The 25,800-nt window shown below is 54.6% G+C and overlaps 1 protein-coding gene and 1 pseudogene across 3 annotated transcripts in view; both read right to left on the reverse strand.

Annotated features, from left to right (window-relative positions):
- Window positions 1–2,661: 2,661 nt before the first annotated feature.
- Window positions 2,662–25,800, reverse strand: part of SNTG2 (syntrophin gamma 2) — a 179,802-nt gene continuing 156,663 nt past the window's right edge. For 2 of the 3 annotated variants that reach the window (XM_042933789.1, XM_042933790.1), the window contains 3 exons: window positions 21,606–21,698; window positions 19,206–19,316; window positions 2,662–3,220 (listed from right to left, as the gene is read on the reverse strand). In XM_042933789.1, coding sequence (XP_042789723.1) covers window positions 3,086–3,220; window positions 19,206–19,316; window positions 21,606–21,698 — 339 coding nt within the window. In that variant the 3' untranslated portion in view covers window positions 2,662–3,085. Of the gene's footprint in view, window positions 3,221–11,245; window positions 11,548–19,205; window positions 19,317–21,605; window positions 21,699–25,800 lie in introns of those variants that run through there. The other variant, XR_006201031.1, reaches the window with a different exon arrangement.
- On the reverse strand, window positions 14,450–15,436 carry LOC122216670 (annotated as a pseudogene).

The following is a 25,800-nucleotide window of genomic DNA, read 5'->3' on the forward strand; positions in this document are numbered from 1 at the left end:
GGGGGGTGCCAGGAAGTTGCTGGCTATGACAAGGCCTCTGCTGGTTGGACCCCCAGGTCCACACACACACAGAGCTCAACGAATATGGGAAGAGGTTCTCTGGCACTTGCCTGTGTCTGGAGGGATCCAAATGCAGCTGGATCCTTTCCTTACGTGCAAATGTCGTTTGAGGTCATGAAAATACAGACCACGAGGTGAGAAAAATAAAGTTTGTGTGAACCACGTAAAATTGTTCCTGACGCTCAAACCTGCTCACGGTCCTTCCTAGGACACCTGCCTCGGCATCCAGCTCCCTGGTCCCCACCAAGCACCGCTGGCTCCTGTCACTTCTCAGCTGTGCCCCCACTCCCCTCTCCGCCGTCTCCACCACGTGCAGGTGTCTTTGCTTCTCCTCTGGTGTTAGCGGGTCACTTTTCCTGCCAGCTCAGAGCCTGCCGGGCCTGTGAGAGCAGTCTGGGCACGAGACCCGAACCCCAGTCACAGACCAACGCGGTGCGTCCTCTGAGACACCGGTGATGATGTATTTGTCATTTCATTTCCTTGCCTTCAGGATGACGGACATTTCCTCCTCCTCCTCCTCCACCCAAGACTTAATAAACCTTCAAGATGAATGTTCAGCTAGCAGGGTCACTAACGGGATGCACCTACTCAACAGCGTCCTGCCAGATGCCCACGTGTGGATTGTAAATTAGGTCAGGATCCATGGCATGGATTGAGATACTTTCCAAGAGGATGTGTTTCCACTTTGACTACAATACTTCATCACCGGGCAAGTTTTCTGCTGTTACTGTTGAAATGGGATAGAAAAATGTACAAAAATGGAACAAAGGGAAAACAGGCCACATTTAGAAGATACCGGTTACTACTCTCCAGGGACAGGCAAAGACAAAGTACAACCATCCTCTTGGGGTTCCACAGGCCCTGGGCTGAAGCGTGTCTCACCAGCTCCACGGAATCTGTGCCGGGGGGCTCAGCCTGGGGATCCCAGGGCCTCGGCTCACCGAGCCCCACAAATAGCCCGGCCTTCGACCTGGGCTGAGGCCTGTTCCCTGACCTTCACGGTGAGAACGAAGTCAGACCTGTGCCAGGTAGGGAGTGAGTTGAAAGGGGTCGTGTGTGTGCGGCCCTCAGCATGGTCTCCAGCACCGATGACTTTGCACACGAGATCAGCAGATGATTCCCACTGTTAATTAGGATGATTACTGACAATTAGGAATTACTGATAATTCCTAATTAGAATGCAAAACTGATATTTTAAGGTTAGCTGCACATCTCAAATGAAAATAAAATAATGTCTGACCCAGCACCCTGACAGCCTGGCGTGAGGAGCAGGCCCCGCCTTTGACGAGTCCTGTTTCCAAACCAAAGCAATAATTGTCGTTCCACCCCCACCCCCCACTGGTCCACAGGGGCGTGAGCAGCCTGACCCGTGTGGCCACGTGAGGGCGGGGACGACTCCTGTGGCCACTGGGCAGGTGCACAGAAATGCAAAGGGAAAGACAAGTGGGCACATGGCCACTGCTCATTTCAGAAAAAAAAAAGACTTCTGCTGTTTTTTAATTTTTAAAAAGTTGTGCATCTTTTCAAAGAATTGTATATTTATACAAATATAAAAATAAACTTTAGCATCAAATCTTGGGAAAATATTAATCGTTCATTATTATCCAGTAAAGGTACATTTTTTAAATCTCTGGTTTTAATGAAAACAAACAAAAAATCCTCAGTTTCTTCACTCTGGTGCAGAAGAATACCTTCTAGTTTTGAGTGAGCTTAGGCTCTTTGGCTCCGGTGAGGAAACGGAGAACCCTTAAATGTGGAGGCCGGCACGCCCCCTCGGAGGAGACACCGCAGAGGGCTGTAACTTGGTCTTCAGGTGGAAATGTTACTCCTGCTGCCGCGAATGTTGACATTGATGGGAAGTGTGACGTAAAGCACGGGAACAGACGTCTGCAGAGACAATTGTTGCCTCGTGCTCTGGGAACACCATTCTCCGGAGTATTATTTAAAATTCACCTTAAACAGTCTGCTGCTGTTAGTTTTCCACAGAGGCCCTTGCAATGTAAACGGGAATTCTAGATATAATACCTATGATACACATACTATGTACAGAGATCTTCTAGAAGGGAGATGCATTTCAAACACCTAAATATTACGTGTTTAATATGTGATTATAAATATTCGATGTATATTACAAACCAAAACGGTTCTTCTTCCAAAACACCGACCGACAAGAGGCGGGTGGGCTGCAGGGAACTGACGTAGCCGCTCAGGTCCACACCCGCGGGGCCATGGGGCTGTCAGCACTGCACACCTGCTTTCCTGCAGCTGCAGGAAACATCTACCTGTTTTCCCAGAACTGTTTTCTGGAACTTTACAGCCCGGTGGTTTACGTGCTTCCTGTCCTCACAACCATGAGAAATGAGGCTATGACCTGGACTTTGAGTACAGTCTGTCTCCCTAAAAGAAGATTCAGGGGTTCATTAAGTTGCTTTCGATGACAAAAATGGAAAGCGGACCTTCTTAGAAGTGGTAAACAGTACAAAAACCAAGGAAACTGTGATAAAGGCTATATTTCACAGGTTAGGAAAGTCGTTTAAATTAGCATTTAAGTGATGCGTTATGTAATTACACAGTTTATGAAAAGGTAGTATTGAAATTAATTTCCTTTCCCGCATACTTCTCATCTCTCACGTCACACCCTTACTCAGCCCTCTTTGACAAAAAGGGAAGACAAAACCCTTCCCTGTCTGAGGACAGTAAAGCAGGGGATTCTCAGGATTTTGTCACATTTTATGAGAATACAATCTAGAGGATAGTGATGTGGGCGGCAGAGGGCGCGGGGCAGAGCCCACCGTGGCCTGACTCAGAGACAGGCCCGCGAGGTGCGTCATCTCCCGGGACGCGGACGTGCGTGAACGCAGCTGCACCCAGCAGCGCCCTGGCCTCTCAGATCTAAGAAGCGGGATGCGTCTCTGGAAACTAGTGACACGTTTTATTGGTATCACAACTAGAGGCTCATTATAAAATCACACAGAGTTGTCATATTTGCAGGAAAGAGTCATTTCTTAAGAAAATAATTTAATGCTCAGCGCTCAGCAGAAGCACTTTTCCTCGCGAAGCTCTGGCTGTCCATGAATGCGGGGTCCACTGAGGCCACCTTTGCTGCTAGGAAGGCGTGAACACAGTGCAGGACGGCTGTCAGGTCCGGGAATTCGAGTTCCTGGAAGAAGAATAAGAAGATAAAATGAAACGCTGTGAGTCTTAGAAAAGCACATTACAAAAACATGTAACAGATTCTATGCTTTTTGAGCTCCCAGAAAATCACTCAAGTACAAACACACATGGAATAAGGATGGACTCAGGTCAAAGCAGACACCTGCGGTCTCACGGGACACAAACAGGAAGACACTACTTGTTTTGCAGGGACCCCTGACAGATCAGGCTGACGGCTTCGTTTTCTTGCATCTCATACAGGTGATGCCCCTTCTGGCTGCCGCCCGGACCCCGTCTGCATCAGGCTGTGGGCTCCTGACCGGGTGGAGTGACTTCTTCACTCAGGCCCCACTGATGCCTGGCCCGGTTGGTGCTTAGGCGAAGTTGTGACGGGGTCTCAGCATATCAGGGCTCCTGGTGTTCAGAATTCAGTAGGACTGACCACTGTGCGTTAGCCGTGGTGTGTGTGTGCATGCCTGTGCATGCATATGTTATGTGTGCACACGTGTGTATGCCTGTGCGTGTGCAACCATTCATGGAAGGAACCGCCAGCAGCGGGTGAGCAGAGCGCGTGGGGCTCCCGGGCACAGGCGGGACCGTGGCTCACCCTCAGGCTGTCACCAGCCCAACAGGAGAAAGAGGAAATGATGCCCAAGGGGCAGGTTTCCTACAGAGACAGAGGTGCCCCATCAGGTAAGAAAATAAAAGTAAAAACACTCAAACTCCTGGGTCCCTCCGTCCCCATGCAGAAGATCCCAGATGCACCTGAAACAAAAAGGAGTCACAGACGGCCTTCCCTGTTCCTGAAAGCCCCACCCAGGTGCCCACGACCCTCCAGTGCGCTCGTCAGCCACGGACCCGCACGAGTGAGCTGCCACGGGGTCATCAGTGTCCTAACATTGCTGATGGTGACCTGTGTCCTCTCTGGCTGCCCTCCCCACCCCCATTCTACCCGTGGAGAGAAAGCTTTAAATGCATTATTCTGACTTTTTTCTCTCCTAGTTTGGCACAATAAAGTTCCAAAATAATTGAAAACATCAAAATCCTTTTTAAGACGCTTGCTACCCGATTGACAGCTTAACTAAGTCTTGTCTACACCCCCTGTGCTCTACACTGTGGACACGGCCTCAGAAGGAGCCATGTCACTGTCCAGGATGACAGGCTGGCTCGTCTATTCCACAGACCCACTCCTTTCCGCACCTCTGAAGACAGGATCTCTGAGATGCACGGAGGGCATCTGCAGGAAGGTGAACCCCGCCCAGAGGGGCACCTGCCCACAGATGGGCCGATGAGGTCCCTGTGCTCGGAGCCACTGATTCCAGGTACAGGAACCACAAGGGCCCCTTTCCTCCGTTCCACTTTGGATCAAGTTCCTTTGCAGGAAATGAATCTTCCACCCTGACAGCCGCATGACTGATTACTGCTCACTTTCACCTTTTCTGAGTAATGACCAGCAAGGTGTCTTAGTGGTCGAGGTGCACCCTCCTGCGACAGCGTCCTAACACGTGTTCCTGAGGAATCACCTCACTCCGCAGCCCTCGCGGCACCACAGGATCTAGAAGCTGCCTGGACCTCATGGCAGACCTCACCCCAAGCCAGCCCGCCAGTGGTGCCCACACCTTGGGACTCAGTCGTGGTGGTCTTCCTGGAGGAGAGGAACTAACAAGTCTCTCGCTAGAAGGAACACGAGGTTCTTGCGAATCTCACACAAACCTAATACAATTTCTGCATTTACAAGTCATAATTACTGAGCTTCCTGAAGGGACATTTCAAAAGAAGAGCTGCCACGTCCACGCGACATGCCTCAAGGTCTTGGTTTAACATCTGCAAATTGGAAACTGCTTTTCAGGTTCCCAGAAGACTTGTCTGGAAGTGCACAGCGCCGAAACAAGGAGCCGGGCACCTCCAGCACAAAGGCCCGCCGAGGGCGACATCGGTACTTTCTGGCCCCACGTGTCGAAGGCACACACAGAATCTCCGCTCATACCAGTAAATTCCACACAAAACCACAGTCGACGGGGTCGAAATCCAGGAGCCAATTTAAAGCCTCCACTCTATTTTTTCCAGATACTGAGTAAGCAGGCGCCCTGTGAACCTGCAGCCAGAGGCCCAGCTACCTCCGGCTGGTGTCCTATCCACGTGCCACCAGCAAGGCTGTCCGGTGACACTCATCGACCTGAGCAGTCGTGTGTGGAGTTCTGACCTCACGCCCGCCAGGCAGTGAAGGCCCAGCATGGACAGCCGCCACGGAGAGCCACCCACAGACAGCCGCCAGAGAGAGCCACCACGGAGAGCCCCCGACGGAGGAACCCCTCCACCCCCGGCCGCCAGGGAGAACCCTCCACAGAGAACCCCCCACCCCCCCACGGACAGCTCCCCACGGAGAGCCGCCCACGGACAACCGCCACAGAGAGCCACCACGGAGAGCCCCCGACGGAGGAACCCCTCCACCCCCAGCTGCCGGGGAGAACCCTCCACAGAGAACCCCCCACCCCCCCACGGACAGCTCCCCATGGAGAGCCGCCCACGGACAGCCGCCACACAGAGCCACCACAGAGAGCCCCCGACGGAGGAACCCCTCCCACCCCCCAGCCGCCAGGAAGAACCCTCCACAGAGAACCCGCCCCCCCCCCCCCTCCACGGACAGCTCCCCACGGAGAGCCGCCCACGGACAGCCGCCACAGAGAGCCACCACGGAGAGCCCCCGACGGAGGAACCCCTCCACCCCCAGCCACCAGGGAGAGCCCTCCACAGAGAACCCCACGGAGAGCCGCCCACACTGGGGGAGAAGTGGAAGCGTGACGGTATGCACGGAGCAGCGCCTCCCCAAGCTGTGTGACGGTGACAGGTGCTCAGGAGGCGCGGGTCACTGGGGGGGTTGCCGTGCCCCCGGGGTCCACCAGGTCGTGTCTCTCGGAGTGCCATGCCGTGTGCTTTGTCTCTCAGATCTGCTTGACTTGAGGACAGGGCATCGTGGAGGCCCACTCAGCTGAGCAGATGAAGGAAATGGGGTCTGTCCCCAACGGAGCATGTGCAGCCTTAAAAGGAAGGAACTTCTCCCACCTGCTTCAACAGGGATTAAGGACATGAGGTTGAGAGGAACGAGCCGGTCACAGAGAACACACCCTGTGTGATTCCCCTACACGAGGCGCCTGAAGTCACTGACACGGAGGGAGGACTGAGTGCTCGGTGAGGGCGCAGAAGGAAGGCCCTCCCCGGCGGCTGCAGCGCCCGTGACACTGTCCCGGCTGTGCGGACCCTCAAGCCTGTCCTTCAGGCGCGTTCTGTCCTCCTGCACCGTCAGCCACTCCCGCTCACATCCTGCAGCACCGTCCGGTGCAAATCGTGTGCATCTTACGGACAAGATTGGTGAGGTCCCGAGAGCCAGGCCGCACGCGCCTGGGGATGGACCCGCCTGCACTCGGCCCGTCCGCCGGCCCCCAGCACCTCGCCCACGCCTCTTTCTTCGGTGGCATGTTTGTCCCAATGACCTAGATCTTTAGGAACCATTGTTAAATATTTCACGGTGGCTGAAATAATGATTTGTTGGACTACGACTCACAGCTTATATAATCATCAACTTTTGAGTGTTTTAATACCTAGAACTTCTCCTTTGAAGTAAAACTTCTTAGGGAGCCATGTGTGAATTCCAGGTGTGAATCATGAGGTCGCCCGGGGCTGAGACAACTCTTCTTCCTCAGTCCTTGCTCCGGGCCTGCGGCATCGATCGCAAGAGTGACGCATCCAATCAGTGTACAGATGTCAGAATCACCTGTGTGTCCCCAGTAAACCTCCTCCAGTAGAAATCACATCGCTATCCGTATTTCCATCTCGGTGCACAAATCAGTGGCATTTGTCAGAAAGTGTCTGGGGCGCCTGGGTGGCTCAGTCAGTTAAGCGTCCGACTTCGGCTCAGGTCATGATCTCGCGGTCCGTGAGTTCGAGCCCTGCGTCGGGCTCTGTGCTGACAGCTCAGAGCCTGAAGCCTGTTTCAGATTCTGTGTGTCCCTCTCTCTCTGACCCTCCCCCATTCATGCTCTGTCTCTCTCGGTCTCAAAAATAAATAAACGTTAAAAAAAAAAAAAAAAGAAAGTGTCTGAGGTGACGGACGTCTCTTCCAAAGCCCAGCGGCCAGCATCAGGTGCCCTCTTTCCCTAATAGCCATCGGAGACCCTGTGCGAGGGGACAGTTGAACGTCCACCACCATCTAAGAGGACAGTTTCCACTCGGCCACAGCGATCCACGTGCAGGTGGCACTTCCACCGGAGCCTCAGCCTGTCCCTTCCCCACGAAGGCAACACAGAGGCTGCGGGGCTAGTGAGCAAAGCCACACGGGAACGGATGCTGGCAGAACACAAGGACGAACATCTGGGATAACAGACGCGCCTTGTAATCGTCCTGAGACACACACAGGTGGGACTGGAGATGAGACGGAGTCGTGAGGAACAGCCCGGCCCCAGAGCTTGGCAGGTGCGGAACGCACACGGAGTGTGATGGGGAGACATTGCACCACACCCTCGGGACAGAGATCACCACCTGTGGGAGGGACGGGGTGGGGCACGAACCCTGCTCCCAGGGGAGGGGCAACAGGGTGACGGCCCGCCCGGCAGACAGGGACAGATACCACAGAGTCCTAGGTGAGGGGTCACCCGGCAGAGCGTGGGAAAACCAAGATCCCAAACATCCGAGGGGGGCAGGTTAGGTCTGGAAAGAGGGAGTCTCACGGAGGCCGTGATTCCCTGGGATGGCAGAGGCCGGGGAGGGGACAGTCCAGCCCGTGCACCGTCGGGTCACGTGGAGACCTGTTCAAAGTGCCCCCCTGACGCATGCACCCACCTTCCAACCCTGCTGGGAATCTACCCGGGCCGACCGCTCCCGTTCTCTGTTGGGTTCCCCCCTTCCTCGAGGAAAGCGCTCCCCGTGACCTTTGCCGCGTCCTCTGTGACTCCCCTCCTGACACTGCCGCCTCACGCCGGGAAGCCTGATTCTCTGGCTCATAGTTGAAGCCACTTTTTCCTCTTCGGCAAACAGCAGAATGGTAACTTCCTAAGTTTTATTTATGTGAAAGCTCGGCACTGTTACCTTGCCAGGACGTTGAGAACGTCTGAGTCTCCCAACAGCTCTGAGTGTGTCTGTCCCCCAGGGACACGTACTGGAAGGCCGAGCGTCTGCTCCGGGAAGGCTGTTTGCACGAGTGTGGTCTCGAGCCTGCAGCAAGTCCGCAGGGGCTCACACGTGCCAAGGGGGGCTTCCAGGCTGTGAAGGGCACCTCCTTTTCTCTGCTGTTAGAAATGTTTTATTTGGAAATTCCCGTGTTCTGACAAGGACACATACTCTCTTAGGCATAAACAAAGTGAATTTCCCACAGAGCTGGTAAAGGTTTTCCCTGTGAAATTAATATAGAAAACTAAAGTAGAAATAAGTGTATTAGATGGGGCGCCCGGGCGGCTCAGTGGGTTAAGCGTCTGACTTCAGGTCATGATCTCACAGTTTGTGAGTTCGAGCCCCACGTCAGGCTCTGTGCTGACAGCTGGGAGCCTGGAGCCTGCTTTGATTCTGTGTGTGTCTCTCTCTCTGCCCCTCCCCTGCTCCCACTCTGTCTCTCGCTCGCTCAAAAATAAACATTTAAAAAATTAAAAAAAATAAATAAATACAGAAACCAAGTTCAGGTGAGGCCTCATCCTGGGCAGCCAGTGAGTCTGACCTTTGTCCCTTAATGGACTGGGGACAATTACAGAGGGGGACATGGGCCCAGGCTATGGGCTTGTGTCACTTGCCCACAGCACTTGGTGGGCTGGCCGGGCTCTTGGGTCCTATTCTGTCATTCACAGGCTCAGGCCGGTTCTTTCTTTAACTCAGGATGTGCAGGCCCTGTGTTTAGACGAGTGACCAGACACACGGGCAACCTGTGCTCACCGCTCCACACGGCCCGGTGTCCACACAGTGACGAACACGGAGGAGGCACCGTGGACGGAGGAGAGGGTCTCTGAGGCGGGGCTGCCCGGGTCCTGGCCTTCATTCCACATCCAGTCGTCTGTGATCCTCAGCAAGTGCCCTGCCGGCGACCCCAGCACTGGCACCCGGGCCTCGGTGGGGATGCCCCTGTGCAGGTGCGCAGGTGAAAAGCGGCGCACGGCACCTGCTGCTATTGTTGTCACATGAAGGTTCGCCGGGGAAGACCCAACGAGACAGCTCGGTGCACAGACGCTACGTGAAGTCTGTTTCTGTTCAACTACAACAAGCACCCATCCACCCATTAAATTCTTTTTTCACTTTTTGAGAGAGATCATGAGTAGGGGTGAGAGGAAGAGGGAGACGGAGAGAGAGAGAGAATCCCAAGCAGGCTCCACACTCAGCACAGAGCCCCACACGGGGCTCGAACCCACAAAGTGTGAGATCATGACCTGAGCTGAAATCAACAGACGCTCAACCGACTGAGCCCCCAGGCGCCCTGGCACCTTTTAAAGAAAGGCTGTGCTCCTTCTGGGTGGGCACCGTCCGTAGCCCAGCCCCGCGAGGGCGGCCAGGGCACCAACGTCCACGTGAACAGGCGGTGACGGCCGGACAGTATCCTCTGAAGGCTCAGAAGGGGGACGTGTCAGCCCAGGCCTGGGCCAGGCTGAATGACACCTGCACTGTTTGTGTTTCAGGCAGAACCGACGGGTGCAGCTCGTCCTTAAAAACCACATTTGTCCCACTTAAGTTACATTCCTGCTACCTGAGCTGGTGGCCTTCAGCGCACTGGCTTCTGTGTTCCGCGTCCTCACGCCCAGGCCCGGTTGGCCACGCCGACCTTTGCCCTCAAGTCCCATCCCTGGCCCCCTGCTCCTGCACACGCTCCCTCTCGTTCCTTCCTTTCCTGTTTCCAGAAGGGTCCGCCACCCGCTGGCACAGCTCTGTGCTTAGGGACAGCAGCTATAAAACCCCTTTTTGCACCTTTACAGTTTCTGGTGGAGGTGATGCAGCCTCAGAAGTGACTGAGCCTCCTATCACGACAGAAGCTCATCGACGCCTCGGCACAGACCCCTGGAGCAGGAAGGGGTGAACCCGATCCAGCTGGACGCTGTGTGGCCTTCAGCAGATCCCTGTCTGTGCAGAATTTCCTGACTTGCCCCACCTGCACGCCGGGTCTGTCCTCCATCCACTCCCTGCCCTGCACACGGCAGGCCCTGAGACAAGGGACCGATGGAGAAGGTCCCCACGCAAGGCACGGCATCTGCCCTCTGCAGCAACTTCCCATCTTCCCAAGGAGTGGGCGGGCCGTCACCGGGAGACAGCGCTGTCCTCTGTTGAGCGGGGATGGGGACAGGAGGCTCCTGTTCTTGCAGGCGGTGGTGTGCTGATGTCCACCTTCCTGCGGGCCACAGTGCCTTGGCTCTCAGGGCCGCTTGGCGTGGGGTCCCCGCCACCGTCGTTGGCAGCAGCCGATGGCGGGGTGTCGCGGGAGCTGGGCTCCGGGGGCGCTGGCCTCTGCTCAGTGCCTGCACCACCTGTCACGGCTCAACCCTCTGGGTGTCACCAGCGTGCTCCTGTGCAGGACCCGCTGGTGGGGAAGCAGGACCTGTGAGAAGCCCATCCTCCAGCCCCAGAAACTCAGGGCAGCTCGGGCAGATCAAATTCCTGTCCCCGGGGACTGGCTCCTTTCGTGTGAGATGAACACGGAAAGTCTGAGTTTGAAGGCAAGTTTATCTCTTTCACTTTATTTTTTACACCAAGGTCTTGCAAAGGAAGTGTCTGGAAATCCCAAAGGCAGCCGTGGGTTCCCATAAGGTGATGGGGCAGCGGCTCACGGCACTGGTAACGCCACGGCTGTTAGAAATCCACTCAGACTCCGGGAGAGAGGAGCCACCAGGGGTCACTGAGCCCCTTCTAAGAAAGCCCGTGGGCTCCTGTGGTGTCGTCACTGTGGGGTGACGCAGCTCGCTGAGCAGGTGGGGTGCAGCTCTGTATTCGTGGCCTCCTCTTGTTCCCACCAGTTTAAAAATCAGAAACCAAAAATAACCTACTCCTCACAATGTGCAGATTCTCTTACCTCTGGGACGTGAGTAGCCTGTGCTCGAGCGGAAGGCAGGCTGCCCGGAGGCCTCGAGCTGCCGTCAGGACAGCACACAACCAGCTGTGAACCCCGGCACACGCTTGCAGGCTGAGTCAGGAACTGGAGGTGCCCAGGGAACTGCCACGCAGGAGGCTGCCCACGGGAGCCGCCCCACGGGAGCCGCCCCACGGGAGCCACTCCACAGGAGCCGTCCCACGGAGCCACTCCACGGGAGCCGCCCCACGAGAGCCTTCCCACGGGAGCCGCCCCACGAGAACCTCCCCACGGGAGCTGCCGCTCCGGAGCCACCATGAAGTGTGGACTTGGAAGCTTAACGCTCGGTTGCTGGGCAACAAGAAAACGGACACACTGGATTCATCAAAATTGAAACCTTCTGGCATCAAAGGACATTTTCACGGGAGTACAAGGTGAAGACAGCCTACAGACGGCAGAGAACACCCGTGAGTCGTGTTTCTGATGTGGGGTTAACACCCAGCATGTGTGGAGACAGAACTCGCTCAGCCCAACCAGAGAGAGACACACGGCCCTCCTAAAAGATGGGAAAGGACTTGAACCGACATCTCCCCAGAGAAGGTGCACGAGTGGCCAACAACCTCAGAAACGATGCTGGACTCCACTAGGCATCAGGGACATTCACATAAAAACCGGAGGAGACCCCGCCTCCCACCCACGAGGGGGCTGTGATTTCACAAAACAGAAAATAACAGATGGGCGAGGGTGGGAGGAACCAGAGCTCTCGTGCGCTGGTGGGAAGTCAGCCCGGCGGCCCCCGGGACACGCCCAGAACCGCTGAGCACACGCTTGTGCACCAGCGCTCGCAGCACCTGGAAGGCGGAACCAGCCATGTGTCTGTGGACAGGGGCTGAACACAACCTGGTGTGTCCACACAACAGGACAGTGCTCATCTGTCCCACGTGGATGGACCCTGCACATGTGGCACTAAGGGAAGGAGGCCAGACACGAAGCCACTTTTGCGTGGTGCTCGGGACACATCCACGCAGACAGAAGGTAGACTCGGGGTGGGGGGTGAGGGACGGGGACCCTCCCCTTCCGTGTTTACTGGAAACAGGGCTTCCGTGGGGCATCACGGGAAGTGCTGGGGACAGGCGGAGGGGACGGCCGTGCACACGTTTCATTCTATCATGTAGAAGCTGAGTGATGTGAGCTTCGCATTAAGCACCCCGGGCCTCAGTTTCCCCATGTCTACAGCCATGATGACATTCTCCCTCCACAGAGAAAGTGGCAGAGAGAACACCCACTCTCTCAAGTCTCCTTGCAAAGATCATGTACAAGGAGCGCCTAGCTGGCTCAGTCGGGGGGGAGCATGTGACTTTGATCTTGTGGTTGTGAGTTCAAGTCCCACGTTGGGTATAGAGATTACTTTGAAAAAAAGGACGTGCACATCAGCAAAGCTTCCAGAAACAGCTAACTGCAGGGAGCATTCGTTAACGGACAGCCAGACGCTGGTGTGGGTGACGACCCACAGATGGAACCAGGCTTCCCAATGCCAGGAACCCAGGTCCGGTGTTGTTATGGCCATCGGAATGGCGCCGACAGTTATGTAACCTCTCTAAAGAAAGGGCCATCACCATGGCGCAGCCATAATCAAGAAGAGGGAGTCTAATGGGACAGAAAGTTCTTAGGAAACAGTAACTCTGTGACGCTGGCACCCTCCGCCGTGGGCTTGGGAGCACGAGCCGTGCAGCACTGTGTGTTACATAATTGTCCGTCCCTAGTCCAGAATATCTCATTCACCCCAGGTCCTGACATTAACGGAGATCTGTGCTCCAGCAAGAGGCCCGTGGACATGGCTGATGCTGGACCCAGGTCTTCGGAATGGAGTTGACAGGGAGGCTACCGCTTCCCTGGAGGAGGAGCTGACGACCACAGGGTCAGACTGAGGCCAGCGGACGAGAAGCCGGGGTGGCTTCATGGGGGTCAGGCTGGGACCAGTCTTAAGTCTGGAGACAGTGGGACCGTGGCTGGCACACCCTACTCGCCCCATGTGGGGGAGCGAGCGTTTTGTGGATCGTGGAGGTGCCCTGGTGGCTGTGGGCCAGCTGGCTGCGCTCCACGGGCAGGTTCGCCATAGCCTTTCTTCTGGAAATGGGAGTGCGATGACGTCCCAGCTGGAAGGACGGCAGGTGAGCTGGAGAGTCCCGTGCTCCTCACTGAGCTGCCGCAGCCACAAGCTGGGGCGCCAGGAGCCTTCCAGGAGCAGGCGTCCAACACTGTGCCGGGGGTCCTGCGATGACCCCAGACCTACCGACCTCACGGAGCCCCCCCCACAGTTGGGCTCGCCGGGGCGGAGTGCCAGCGGCACATGACCGCCGTCTCTGCCCTGGTGACGTCCTCTCCACAGCGCTGGGCCTGAGGGATGGGGCACGGCTGCCTGCACCGCTCAGAGATTCGGTTCAACTGCGTCTTCCGTCAGTGTGAACACTGGCTCTGGACACGTGACCCCCAACGGGCTCAAAACCAAGACAAAGACGTCACCTGGACCCCTGAAGGCTACTTCATTTTTTTCTTTTTTTTTTTCTCTTTGAAATTTAAAGAAAAAATTTATTGAAGATCTGAAAAACAATTCCTAAAAGATTGCCTTTTCCAGAAAACTGTAGCTACACAACGCATTGCGTCTATCATGTTAACACGTGCATTAGACACAAATACAAAACCATGAAACAGGCCACCAGTCTTCAGCAGTCGGAGCAAAGGGACGATGCCTAAGGAACAGCATGGACGGCCTGCAGGATGGGCTCTTTAAGCACCATAAAAACGGAGCACAGACGGATGAGCGTGTTCAGGTGTATACACTGAATTGAACCTTTGGCACTAGGAGTCAGAGCAGTTTGTCATACGGCATTAACACGTATTATAAAATTGCATGGTGTCAAAGGGATAGAACCAGCAGCATTCAAAAGCAGCTTTGTTGTCTAGGCAATGAAACACTACAGTATGTCTCTCATTGTCCATCACTGAATACATTGGTAGTGACTTTGAAATGAAAAAAAAAGGAAAAAAGGGGCCATAACCCCTTTTATTTTCTCTGTTTAGGATCAAACAGAAAGCAAACACCAATTCTCTTGTACACTAACGTTTGCAAAGTACATCATTTGTATAAGAGGAGGACCGAACCAAAATGTGTTTACAGAAATCCAAACAGAGTGTCAGCGCCTCGCCTCACACAGCCTTCCGATGGTACTCGGGGCGGGGGGTGGGGGGCGACTTCATAATCGCTAGCACTAAACAAGGGTGCAGAATTCTTTGCCAGGTACTTTAGGAAATCATGGAGAGAATTCAGCAACAATGCGGGACTCTTGTCATCCAGAGGCGTAGAGGCCAACATGGCTGCAGTTCGTACAAACCACCTCGGTGGATGCGGTGCCCTGTGCACCTGGGACGTGGGCACGTCCGGGTGGCCTGCGAGCATCTCCGCGTACTGCGGCCTCTCAAGTTTGCAGAGCAGCTAGTCCCCAGCATCACATGGAGGTACTCCTTTATCCCGGCCACCACCTCGTTCACAGCGGACTCATTATCTGTGTCTCCTCGAGGTTTCTTGTAATTTGCATAATCCTCTGGAATGGAATCCACGTTCTTCTTGGCAGGAAGATAAAAGCTGTTTCTGCCAGGGAATTAAGTCCCAACCGTCCACAAGCCGTGGTTTCAGTTCTTCGGGAATCTTTACTTCCACTTCAACTCTGTTCATGGATGTTTCCTCATTCTCAACCGAGAATTCGGAATGAGGAAACCATTCTCTACCTACCATTCTCTACCGAGTGGCAGGATCCACTCGGGCCCTTTTCTTGCGAGGAGGCTGAGGTGTCTCCATTTCCAGGTGTTTTCTGTTTGCTCTTTTTGGTTTTCACTTCAACGCTTTTCTGCCGCAGGCCGGCCGTCTTCCTCCCCGGGGCAGTGCCTCTCGTCTCCCCTCTGCACACCAGTCGCTGTTTCTGCCGCCTGGAGTCCACGTGTTTGAGTGCTCCGCTTTCTGGAACCCGTTCGTCCCAGTTTTTATTCCAACCATTGTAACGTATAAAGCATGTCGCTCGTCTGTCCTTCATGGCAACCTTCACGCACTTTGCCTCACGGAGAAGAGGCCCGTGAAAGCACAGCACTCGCTCGCCCTCCTGGAATTTGGGCTCCTGTTTCGGCGCCACTTATAAGCGGTTCGCCCCCGCCTCCCCCTTCTCCCACCGCCTACTCCCTACCCCACCCCGCTCCGTGTCAGACGCACCATCAGGCACCACCAGCTCCCCATCCCGGGCCCGACCTGCCAGCGCCCGCTGACCTCACACGCAGCCGAAGGCAACTTCATTTCTGGGATGAGCCACTCAGCAGGCCGAGGGGGCAGCAAAGGGGTTGGGAGGGGGGGGGGGGAGAGATTGGGAGAGAGAGGGGGAGTAGGGAAGGGAGGGAGACAGGGACTTAGGGGGAGAGAGGGTGCAGGGGAGACAGGGAGGGACAAAGGAAGAGAGGGGGAGGTTGGGAGAGCGAGGGGGCGTGGGGGGAAGAGACAGAGAGGAGGTGAGCCTGCTGTCGCTCGAGCGTCCCCGTCCCTGAGAACAGGTTGTGGAAGACAAGAGCACAGACGTTCTGGAAGGGGCTGCGGGCACATGTACCTCGGCTTGGCTCAGGTGCCTCCCGCTCACACCGTCACGTGGAACGCCCCGTGGCCCGTCCACGCGCCTCCCTCCCTCCGTTGTCTGCTCTCCGCTCCACCGGGTCGGCTGTATGGATGACAAATGCCGTGGCACCAACGCTCTTGGCCACGGAGCTCAGCAGCCACGCTTCAGTTTCAGAAACGCGACCTCCTTTACTCGCTCTCAGATGCCTCAAGTACACCTGGGTCCACGTCCGCCCTCGTCTTTCCTTCTGGGGCATGTTTGGCCCACACCCTGAGGCCGGGGAGGAGGCGTCACCACAGGGCTCCTCCCGAGGACGCACCTACCGTCCGTGGAGCCGTGCCCTGCCTTCCGCGGCCAGAGGCCCGGGTCCGTGTGTGTGGACAGGTGGCTCGGGCTCCTGAGTCTTTTACTTTAGGGATAATTTGAGCACCTTCCTCGTTGGAAACTGGTAACAGTTTCCGTGAGTGTCTCTGGAGGTTCCATCAACCGATTTGCTCCTTCTTCGTTAACTAATTTAGAACACGATTAAATGCCGGTTAAAAAGTTCACGTCCAGCTGCTTCTGGCGGCTCAGCCGAGAAGCAGATGTGGAATCACAGAGATGCGCCAGGCGCACTGACGGCCACCAGGGCGAGCTCGGGACGAAGGAACCAGGGCGGGGGGGCACTGCGTCCCCTGTGGCACACTCCTGACTTGGGCCTAACCCGCAGCCCATTCGCGGAACGCGGCCTCGGAGCCGACAGGAGACGAGTTCCTTCACCTCGGCTTTTCCGGGAGAAGGAGGCAGGAAGAGGACAGGCAAACCTTGTCAGAAAGCGGTGGGACGCCAGTTTTGGAGCCGCGGGAGCATCATGGAGTCCGGCACCTGCACGCAGGGGTGCAGAGTGCTCGCTGTGCCCGCAACCCTGCGCCCCTCCGGTTCTCATGGCGTGCTGGCCGAGGCACCGCCCCAGCCAAAGGGCCCAGAGACATTTTCAATGACTAATAAGGGAAAATTCATTCCTCAGTTATCACTCCCTTAACCAGAAAATTCGGTTAAGACGAACATAATTTTCTGGGAGGCAATTACCCGTTCCTGACTTGTAAGAAAAGGCACACAGTGTTCACAGCCAGTATTTGCAAAAGCAAAAATAAATAAATTCTCCATTCAGAGGTTAGTCCCCAGGGCTCTTTGTTTAAACAGAGCCTCGACCCTAAGAACTCTCCTGAGATCCAGATTCCCTGTCCGGTCTTTCCAACCTTTTCTGTGTCTCACGGCCTGTAATACACGTGGAGTGTCAGCTCAAAGGGGGTTTGTCGACAACCGCTGTGCCCCCGTCCTGCTACGGGAGGCCCTCTGCTCCGCTCCGCTCTCAGTCGTCACCTACACACACCGCACACGGCCCTGCCAGGGCCCCAAGCAACGTGCCCCCGGGCTCCCTATGTCACCTGCCCTCGTCTCTGCCCTGCTGCCCTGGAGGGAGGCTCGGGGAGGCCGTCAGCAGCTTCGGGGTCTGCGAAGGGGCAGGTCAGGTGGAGATGTGCTCAGTTGGGTTTGCTGGGACTTTTCTACGTGTCTCCCTCTCATCTCTGAGTGCAGGTGGGTTTTCGGATTTCCAACTGTATTGTTATCATGAAGGCAGCCCTGCAAACCATCCAGGCTCCCAGCCTTTCAGAGCGTGTGTCTGCCCCTGTGACCCACCACCTCCTAGGTCTCTCTGTGTCCAGCCTGTACACATGCCGCCAAGATACTGAGATGAACGCTTGCCCCAAAGTCATGTGCCACATCTCACGCTGTCTGGTTCAGATTTCCCAGCTCCTCCCATCATTAACACAGACGACCAAAAGTTCACCAAACGTTAACACATGAGAACAGATGCGTTTTGATGTGTTGAGAGCTGGCACCCGCCCAAAGCATACTCTGACATCACGTATGCGGTTGGGTGTTACGAAGGCAGCAGCCCACGTCAGCAGGTACTCCAGCAGACGCTGCTAGAACACCCACCGTGTGAAATCCCGCTGCAGGCTGGCTTCCCAAGGCATCGCCCACACTCCCACGGAACGCGCTGGGCTAGGAGGTTTGCGGGATTTAAGCAGGAAATGTTGCTCGTTCCTCCCCTGCCCCCCGAGGGCCAATATATCCACCATCCAGAAGGAGTGGTAACGTGACCCATGGTCAACATATCAGTGCAGATAAAATGCCAAACACAAACGTAAAATTATCTCAAGTCCCCCCACTCTCGGGATCCCTTCTCTGCTGGTGGCTAGAGTCCCCCGGATTCCGCACCCCTCCATCACAGCCACCTCCTGTGTCTGTCCTAGATCGGCTGTCCCCTCCACTGCCCTGTCACACGCCTCATGACCCACGCGCCTAGACAGCATTTACATTCAGGCTGTGATTTTATCACTCCCTGAAGATAAAAACGTCAACAGATTCTGACAATTTCAGTTGTACTTAAAAAGCAGACACAGAACATTATTTCATTAAACTCAATAAAAAGATGTTAGAAACTGACTTTTGGATTTAGCTGCGTCCCGTGTGGTGCGTCCTAATTTCATCAGAAAACAAGGCAAACTGTTGGATCTGTTTCCAAACAACATGTGCTCGTGGGTCCCATATTTTTGTTGTTTTCTTCCTTTTTCTATAGCGCATCAGACTGACACTTTGGTTTGTCTCTAGTTCCATTAAAACTGGGTGACAACACGTGTACGTTAAACACGGAAAAACCCATCCTCTGTGGACAGTAAGCTGACCGCTCAGTGTCATGAGTCTGGACGTTGTGTCCGAGGACCTGTTAATTGAGTGCAGTCTGGTCATCATCTGAATTGTGCGTAATGCTGTTTATAAAGCTCTTCCTTCCAATTTGGCTGCTCCTATTTGTTTGTTTGTTTATTGTTATTTGAGAGAGAAAGAGAGAGAGCATGAGCAGGGGAGAGGGGAGGAGGGAGAGAATGTTAAGCAGCTCTCATGCTCAATGCAGAGCCTGAGTCGGGGCTCGATCCCACGACCCTGGGATCATGACCTGAGCAGAAATCAAGAGTCAGGTGCCCAACCGTCTAAGCCACCCAGGCGCCCCTCATGTATTTTTAAATATTGATTCCCTACTGACATTTATAAGGAACTTATAATTTTCAGTAGGATGAATTCACATGGTTCAGGGATCACAACCCCAAGACAGAAGTGTCTCTGAGAGACACAGACCACGGGCTGTAGTGATGTCCTGGCCATCTGGGCTTGGAGGCAGTGGCACATGGGACTGACGTGTTCATCCTCTGACCTCTGAGGTTTCACGTGGCACGTGGCCGGGTGGCAGTACAAACAAGGTTCCCTACCTTCACCTCTATTTGTTTGGTGTCTGGATGCTGGAACAGCAGCTTTACGCGAGCATTTCCGTCATCTGAAGATCCCTTAAGCTGAGAAAATTTAAATCTCCAGAGCACATTCTGAAAAGGAATGAAATTAATCGGTTATTTAGAAACGGGAGCTCATTTATTTAATTCATATTTAGTCATACGTTAAATACTCTATGTATACAGATGCAGACATTTGCTTAATTTTCTTATCGGCCCTGAGCATGTGATAACTTGCCAGAATCCACCTTCCCACCCTTCATTCTGTGCGCACGGACCGCCTCTGTCCGTGCACTGGGCTCCAGGCGTCCACGGCCACACTCCCCACCTGCCCCCCCGACTTTCTCCTTCCTGCACTCCGGCGGCCAGCATCATATGGTCAACGCTCCTTTCTCTGCCTATAAGACTTAAAACTCCACTCAGAGGCCGCTTGTTGCTACAGAGCATGAGACACGGTCCGGAGCACAGACGGTGAAAACCTTCGATCCGTGGACATGTTCCTACCTGGGGCTACGTGCAAATCACTCCCCATTCGTTTCTCTGGAACCAACAAGAAGAAGGTGGATGGTTACCTGTTACTACTGTCTGCTAAGGTTCTCCAGACATGAGATGTGCTTTGTAAGTTCTTGTTGTTTAATAGAAGAAAAAGTCTGCAGCTAATAAAGACCCTGCGCCTGGCTCCTCTGACCGATGGACAGACAGACGGATGGCGAGCTCAAGGGCTCCTACCGGGGCGGGGGGGGGGTCGTCCCCCAAGATGACACACCCACACGCGGCCGGAGGGGGGTACGTGGGGCCTCGACGGGGCAGAGGGAGGACTCGAAACTGCTCTTCAGGTGAGAGCTGCGAAGTCTCGGCTCTGATCTCCTGGAACCCAGGATTTCGTGGAGCATGAGGCCAGAAAGACGAGTTCACAGCGGGGCCGACGGCTCCTCCTTGCTGCAGGCCAGCTGCTAAGTGGCTCATCGTGAGGACACGAGCACGGAGGTCACACAGACCTGGCTGAAGGCCGAGCAGCGGCACCTGTACCACGGAGCCTGTCCACAGAGCCTGTCCACGGAGATCTGTGCACGGAGCCTGTCCACGGAGATCTGTGCACAGAGCCTGTCCACGGAGATCTGTCCACAGAGCTCTGTGCACAGAGCCTGTCCGCGAAGATCTGTGCACAGAGCCTGTCCACGGAGATCTGTCCACAGAGCTCTGTGCACAGAGCCTGTCCGCGAAGATCTGTGCACAGAGCCTGTCCACGGAGATCTGTCCACAGAGCTCTGTGCACAGAGCCTGTCCACGAAGATCTGTGCACAGAGCCTGTCCACGGAGATCTGTCCACAGAGCCTGTCCACGAAGATCTGTGCACAGAGCCTGTCCATGGAGATCTGTGCACGGCCTCACTGTGGCCTTGACGTTGGATGGGGCACACGGAATCCTTTTTGCATTCGGTGTTCCTGCAAATGGAGACTGCTGCTGTTCTAAGCACCAGGACCCCTGTTGTCAAAGCTCCACCCAGCCTCCCGTGCTCCTGCAAGGAGGGCGACAGTGAGGTTCCAGCTGGCAGCCCCCCACTTAGATCACAGCTCCCGCTCTGCACCCCTGACTGTTGTCAGCCATCCTGGGCATCGCGGGCGTTTACAGCATCTGTGATCTCTGCCCACCAGAGGCTGGCGGAAACTCCCCTTCAAGTCATAACAATACGAGACGCCCCCAGACATTTCCAGACGTCCTTGAGGACAAGCCCACCCCCATGGGAGCTGCGAGGGGCTCCTGAACGGGCTGCAGGGATTAATTCGTAGATGAGAGTATTCAAAGGTTTTAGAGCACAGGTCTGGAAACACACCCTTGAGAACGTTCTGGAGATGAGGTGTCCCTGGCTCAGGGCCGACCCACTGCAGGCCACAGGCCAGGCACAGACAGTGCTGGTCTGGCCGATGCTCTCCCAGCCCTGCGTTCTGAACGAGCAGCTTGGACTTTAAAATATTGTAAATGTTGTGTCAGGAAATAATTGGCTAAGGTGACGACTCAGGCCTGTCAGAAGTGCTGGTGGAAACAGCTGCTCAGGACGTGGGTTTACATCCAGGATGAGGGAGACCAGCCACAGCTGCGCATCTGGGGAACCAGCACCTGATGAGCCCACCAGTAACAGGGGCCATACTCGCACCAGAATGTTCCGGTTTTACTCCAGGCGGTAGTTAATGTTCCCTCAGTGCGGGGGGGGGGGGGGTCTTTCCCTGGAGCAGGACCCAGGAAACCCAGCCCGTGATGGTGTGGGTGCTGTTGCGGGCACCGTGTAGCCAGGGCTCCTGTGAGGGCACAACCCCGACGCCTGTGCCTCTGACCGTAACAGCGCGTCGCCCCGGCCCCCGGCAGCGCCTGCTGACCCCTTACCTTCGTCTTGCTGTCAGAGCAGGTGAATCCCAGCGCGAAATCCACCGTGAAACACAGCATTTCTCCTTGCCAGCTGCACGTGTATGTTTTGGACTAGAAAAGAGCATTAGTTTCAACAGAACAGTCTTTAGCCATGGAGTTTAACATCAGTCAGCTAGTCGCAAAACCCCCACGACCAGAAACGACAGTTGTAAAAGTGCCAACGATGTGCACACAGGCAGCGCTTCTGCTCCATTTCCACGTGCGCAGGACTCCGCGTCATCCCTGCCTTCCGCAGCGGGTTCTCAGGAGCGCTGTGCTCCGGGAGGCCCCGGCTGCAGCTCAAGCCACGAACCCCCACGGCCATCGGCGCAGCCCACGCCGGCACCCGCCAAGTTACTCTGCCCGGCGGGGAGGTGGCACCCACCGCCCCAGCAGGTGGCAGCAACCTGAGCCTCGGTGAGGGACAGGCCCAGCCGGACGGCAAGTGCTCCCGGACACCCTTCCCGCCAGCCCAAGCGCACCCACCAGCAGCACGAAGTGGTCACTGGCCCATTTCTGGGTGTGAACACACACGGACAACCATCACATATGCAACGCTTACGTAACACAGCACTAAGCCTGACTGAAATCACAGGCTAGTATCAGGGTAATGGTCATCAGACCTTTCTGGAAAGTTTGTAAATGTATCCAATGAGTTTAATTGTGAGGTCACTGGTGAACACAGTGCAGAGATTACCCAACCAAACGAGTAACACTTTAAGAGAAAAGCTCGATTTTAACATGAATTCAGAGGAGGCCTGAAGGTGGCGTGGTCCCACCTGACTGCCCTGACGCTCTGTCTGGCGAGGGGAGCGAAGACGCCTGAAGAGAGGCCAGTCCCCTCCAGGTCACTTGTGGAAATGTTGTGCATTTAGGCAAAATCAACATAAGCTACACAATTAGGTTGACCGTTTCAACCTAAATCTGACCAAAACCATAGCAGGTAAACTGAAATTCCAATAAGTTTCCTGCACACGACGAAAACAATCTGAAACTTAATTGTGCAGTTAAACTGGTGCTTCTGGTAACGAACCAGTAACTACCTTTTAATGACCCCATAAATCTATCTCACCTAAGTGCTACTTAACATTCGCTCGGTTTTCTCTCGGGTCCTCTGGGCTTATTTTCTTCAGGAGACATAAATCCTATCTGTCCTACTCCACATGCTGTCACAAAACTCTCACTGATGTGTTTCATTTTGAATACCGCAAGCTTGAGATTTCTTAAAAATGTATCTGGAAGATTGATTTAAGCATTTAAGGAAATTACGTTGTGCATATTTCAATGTCAACTGCTTTACAAACATCAATTAATTACACGTCACGGCACCATTCCAGGACACGAAATAGCAATCATGTCGGAAAGAAGAAAATCAATAAGAAAGTTAAATGACTTACTCAAGGTTACTTCTCAGTCTCCTACAAATTCGACAAATATTAAAAGGGCAGCAAATCTCTCTCAGGTGCGTGCACATGCACACTGGTGAGGACCGGTGAAAACGCCTCTGTAACTTCACGCTACCTGTGACGCCCAGAAAACCTACGTCACAGCTGCCCGTCCAGCGAGAAGGGACGTTCGGGACTGGCCGGGCCCGGCCACCCCGTGGAGGAAGGCACCTTTCTGGGCCTCAGTTTCCCCGGATGAAAACATCTAAGGAAGTATGTGGCACGTGGGGGACACCCTACCGGCAGAGTGAATACAAGAACACAGACGTGGTTGCGGGAAACCACAAGCCACACCCAGACACTTGGGAACAACCGAACAGCCCACACGAGACTTCCTGTGCCTCATTTATGTGAAGAGTCCTAAATCCCTCCCTGGACTCGTTTGCTCTTGCTTTGGACAAAACCCTAACGCGACCTGGACTTGTTCCGGGGCCACGGCGCACTGGAAGAGGCAGCCGGCCCGCGGGTCCTACACACAGGTCTATGCGGACCAGACGCAGCAGCAACACGGAAGCCACGAAGCTGACCGACGGCCCTAATGCGAGCGGCTCAAGCAGGTGAGCCCTGTGGGCCGGGGACGATGTGCCTCGGGACGCACCCCAGGTGAGGCAGGCGGACGCCTGAGTATCGTGCCCAGCTGCCAGAAGCTGAGGTCATTTGAATGTTCTGATGAACTGGGCGGAGAGGACATTTTGGAATTTACCCGCCAAAAAGTAATTCCAGATTTGGCTGGAACTAAAGGGACCTCTGAGTATCTAAAAAATGTGCTGGTTAATGACATTCGATAAGTGAAATCATGATTTTGATAAAATCACCTGTAAATTAAATTCGTGTCGCCAAGTGTCAGAGGGTGTTACTAATTGGAAACCACTTCACCCCCTTCCGAACGGGTCGGCTGGAAGGGGCCCCTCGTGCGGCCAGTGCTGTCGGGCCCCACCTGCTCCCAGCTTGCCTGGGGCTGCGCCCGCTTCTCCGAGGACAGCTCCTACCCGGGCCCTCCCCACCGCGCGGCCCTGACCGCCACACAAACGCCTGCCATCGCGGAGCTGTCCACAGCCACCTTTCCTTCTTTTCCCGGAAAGGCTGGCTCACAGTGGAGCCTGGAGTGCGAGGGGCTCGCAGACGGGGAGACCCACGTCCCATCCACGTGGCACAGGTGACAGTGTAAACGGGAAACCTAGAAAGCTGTTAGAGGAAGACACGGGACGGAACCGCCCTGACCTGGAACGAAACCCGGAGATCTTAGAAACGACACCAAGAACAAGCCAGGAAAGAAGAAATCTTGAATCGGACCTCATCAGAACGAGAACTCCGCTCTGCGACCCACACGAAACGTACTCTTCTCTCGTCAGGCGGAGTGCCTCCCGCGTTGCTGGGTGTGCCCGACATTCGTGGACAGCCCTGACATCCCACGTATCTAACCAGTCCCACGTCGATGCACAGGCGGGTTGTTTGAGGATTTGGACAGCAGCTGCGACCAAGGCTTCTGTGCACAACAAGGCAAGGAGCGGGATGTCTCCGTCTTAGGGTGGCTGTGCGTTTAATGCAGGGACTGGCCAGACTGGTCACGTCACTTTACATCACCGCCAGCCACGTGCCAGACTTCCCATCCCTCCACGTCCTCACCTACGTGTGGTATCCGTCCTTGGGCGTTTAAATTTCAGTCCTGCTAACAGGTGTGCAATTTGCACTCTCCTCCTAACGACTCTGAGCGTATTCTCACGTGATGGTTTCCGGTCTGCACATCTTCTCTCATGGACTGTGTACTCAAATGTTTTGCCCAAATTTTGTTGGTTTGGTTGTTTTCCTCATTACTGAGCTTCAAGATCTCTTTATAGATTATGGCTGCAAGCCCTTTGTGAGATCTACGCCTTGCAAGTATTTCCTCCCACATTTTGGCATCTTTTTCACGTTTCCTGGCACTTGTCTTTCAAATAATACCCGTTTTTTATTTTGATGAAGTCCAAATTATCATTGTTTTCCTTTTATGTGGATTGTGGTTTTGGTTTTATATCTGAGAAACATTTGCATCACTAAGGGTCAGAAAGATTTTACCTACTATTTTCTTCCAGAAGTTTTATAGTTTTGCATTTATACTTCTGTCTATGACCCATTTTTTTAAAATATGAAATTTATTGTCAAACTGGTTTCCATATAACACCCAATGCTCATCCCAACAGGTGCCCTCCTCGATGCCCACCCCACCCTCCCCTCCTTCCCACCCCCCATCAACCCTCAGTTTATTCTCAGTTTTTAAGAGTCTCTTATAGTTTGCCTCCCTCCCCAACTTTTTTTTCCCCCTTCTTCTCCCCCATTGACCCATTTTTTAAAATGTTTATTTATTTTTGACAGAGAGAGACAGAGCCTGAGTAGGGGAGGGGCAGAGAGCGACACACACACAGAATCCGAAGCAGGCTCCAGGCTCCGAGCTGTCAGCACAGAGCCTGACGCGGGGCTCGAACTCACGGACCGCGAGATCACGACCTGAGCCGAAGTCGGACGCTCAACCGAGTGAGCCACCCAGGCGCCCCTGTCTATGACCCATTTTGAGCCTATGTTCATAGATGGTGTGGGGTATGGATTAAAGTCCATTTTTTTGCATAAATACCCAATTGTTCCAGCAGGCCTTGTCCGAGACTTCCATCCTCCCCTGAAGGGCCGTTCCGTGCCAGAGGACATGGTCTATGTCTGTGTAGGTCTACTTCTGGATTCTGGATTCTGCTGGTCTT

This window comes from Panthera leo, chromosome A3 (genome assembly GCF_018350215.1).
Source record: "Panthera leo isolate Ple1 chromosome A3, P.leo_Ple1_pat1.1, whole genome shotgun sequence".
NCBI lineage: Eukaryota > Metazoa > Chordata > Mammalia > Carnivora > Felidae > Panthera > Panthera leo.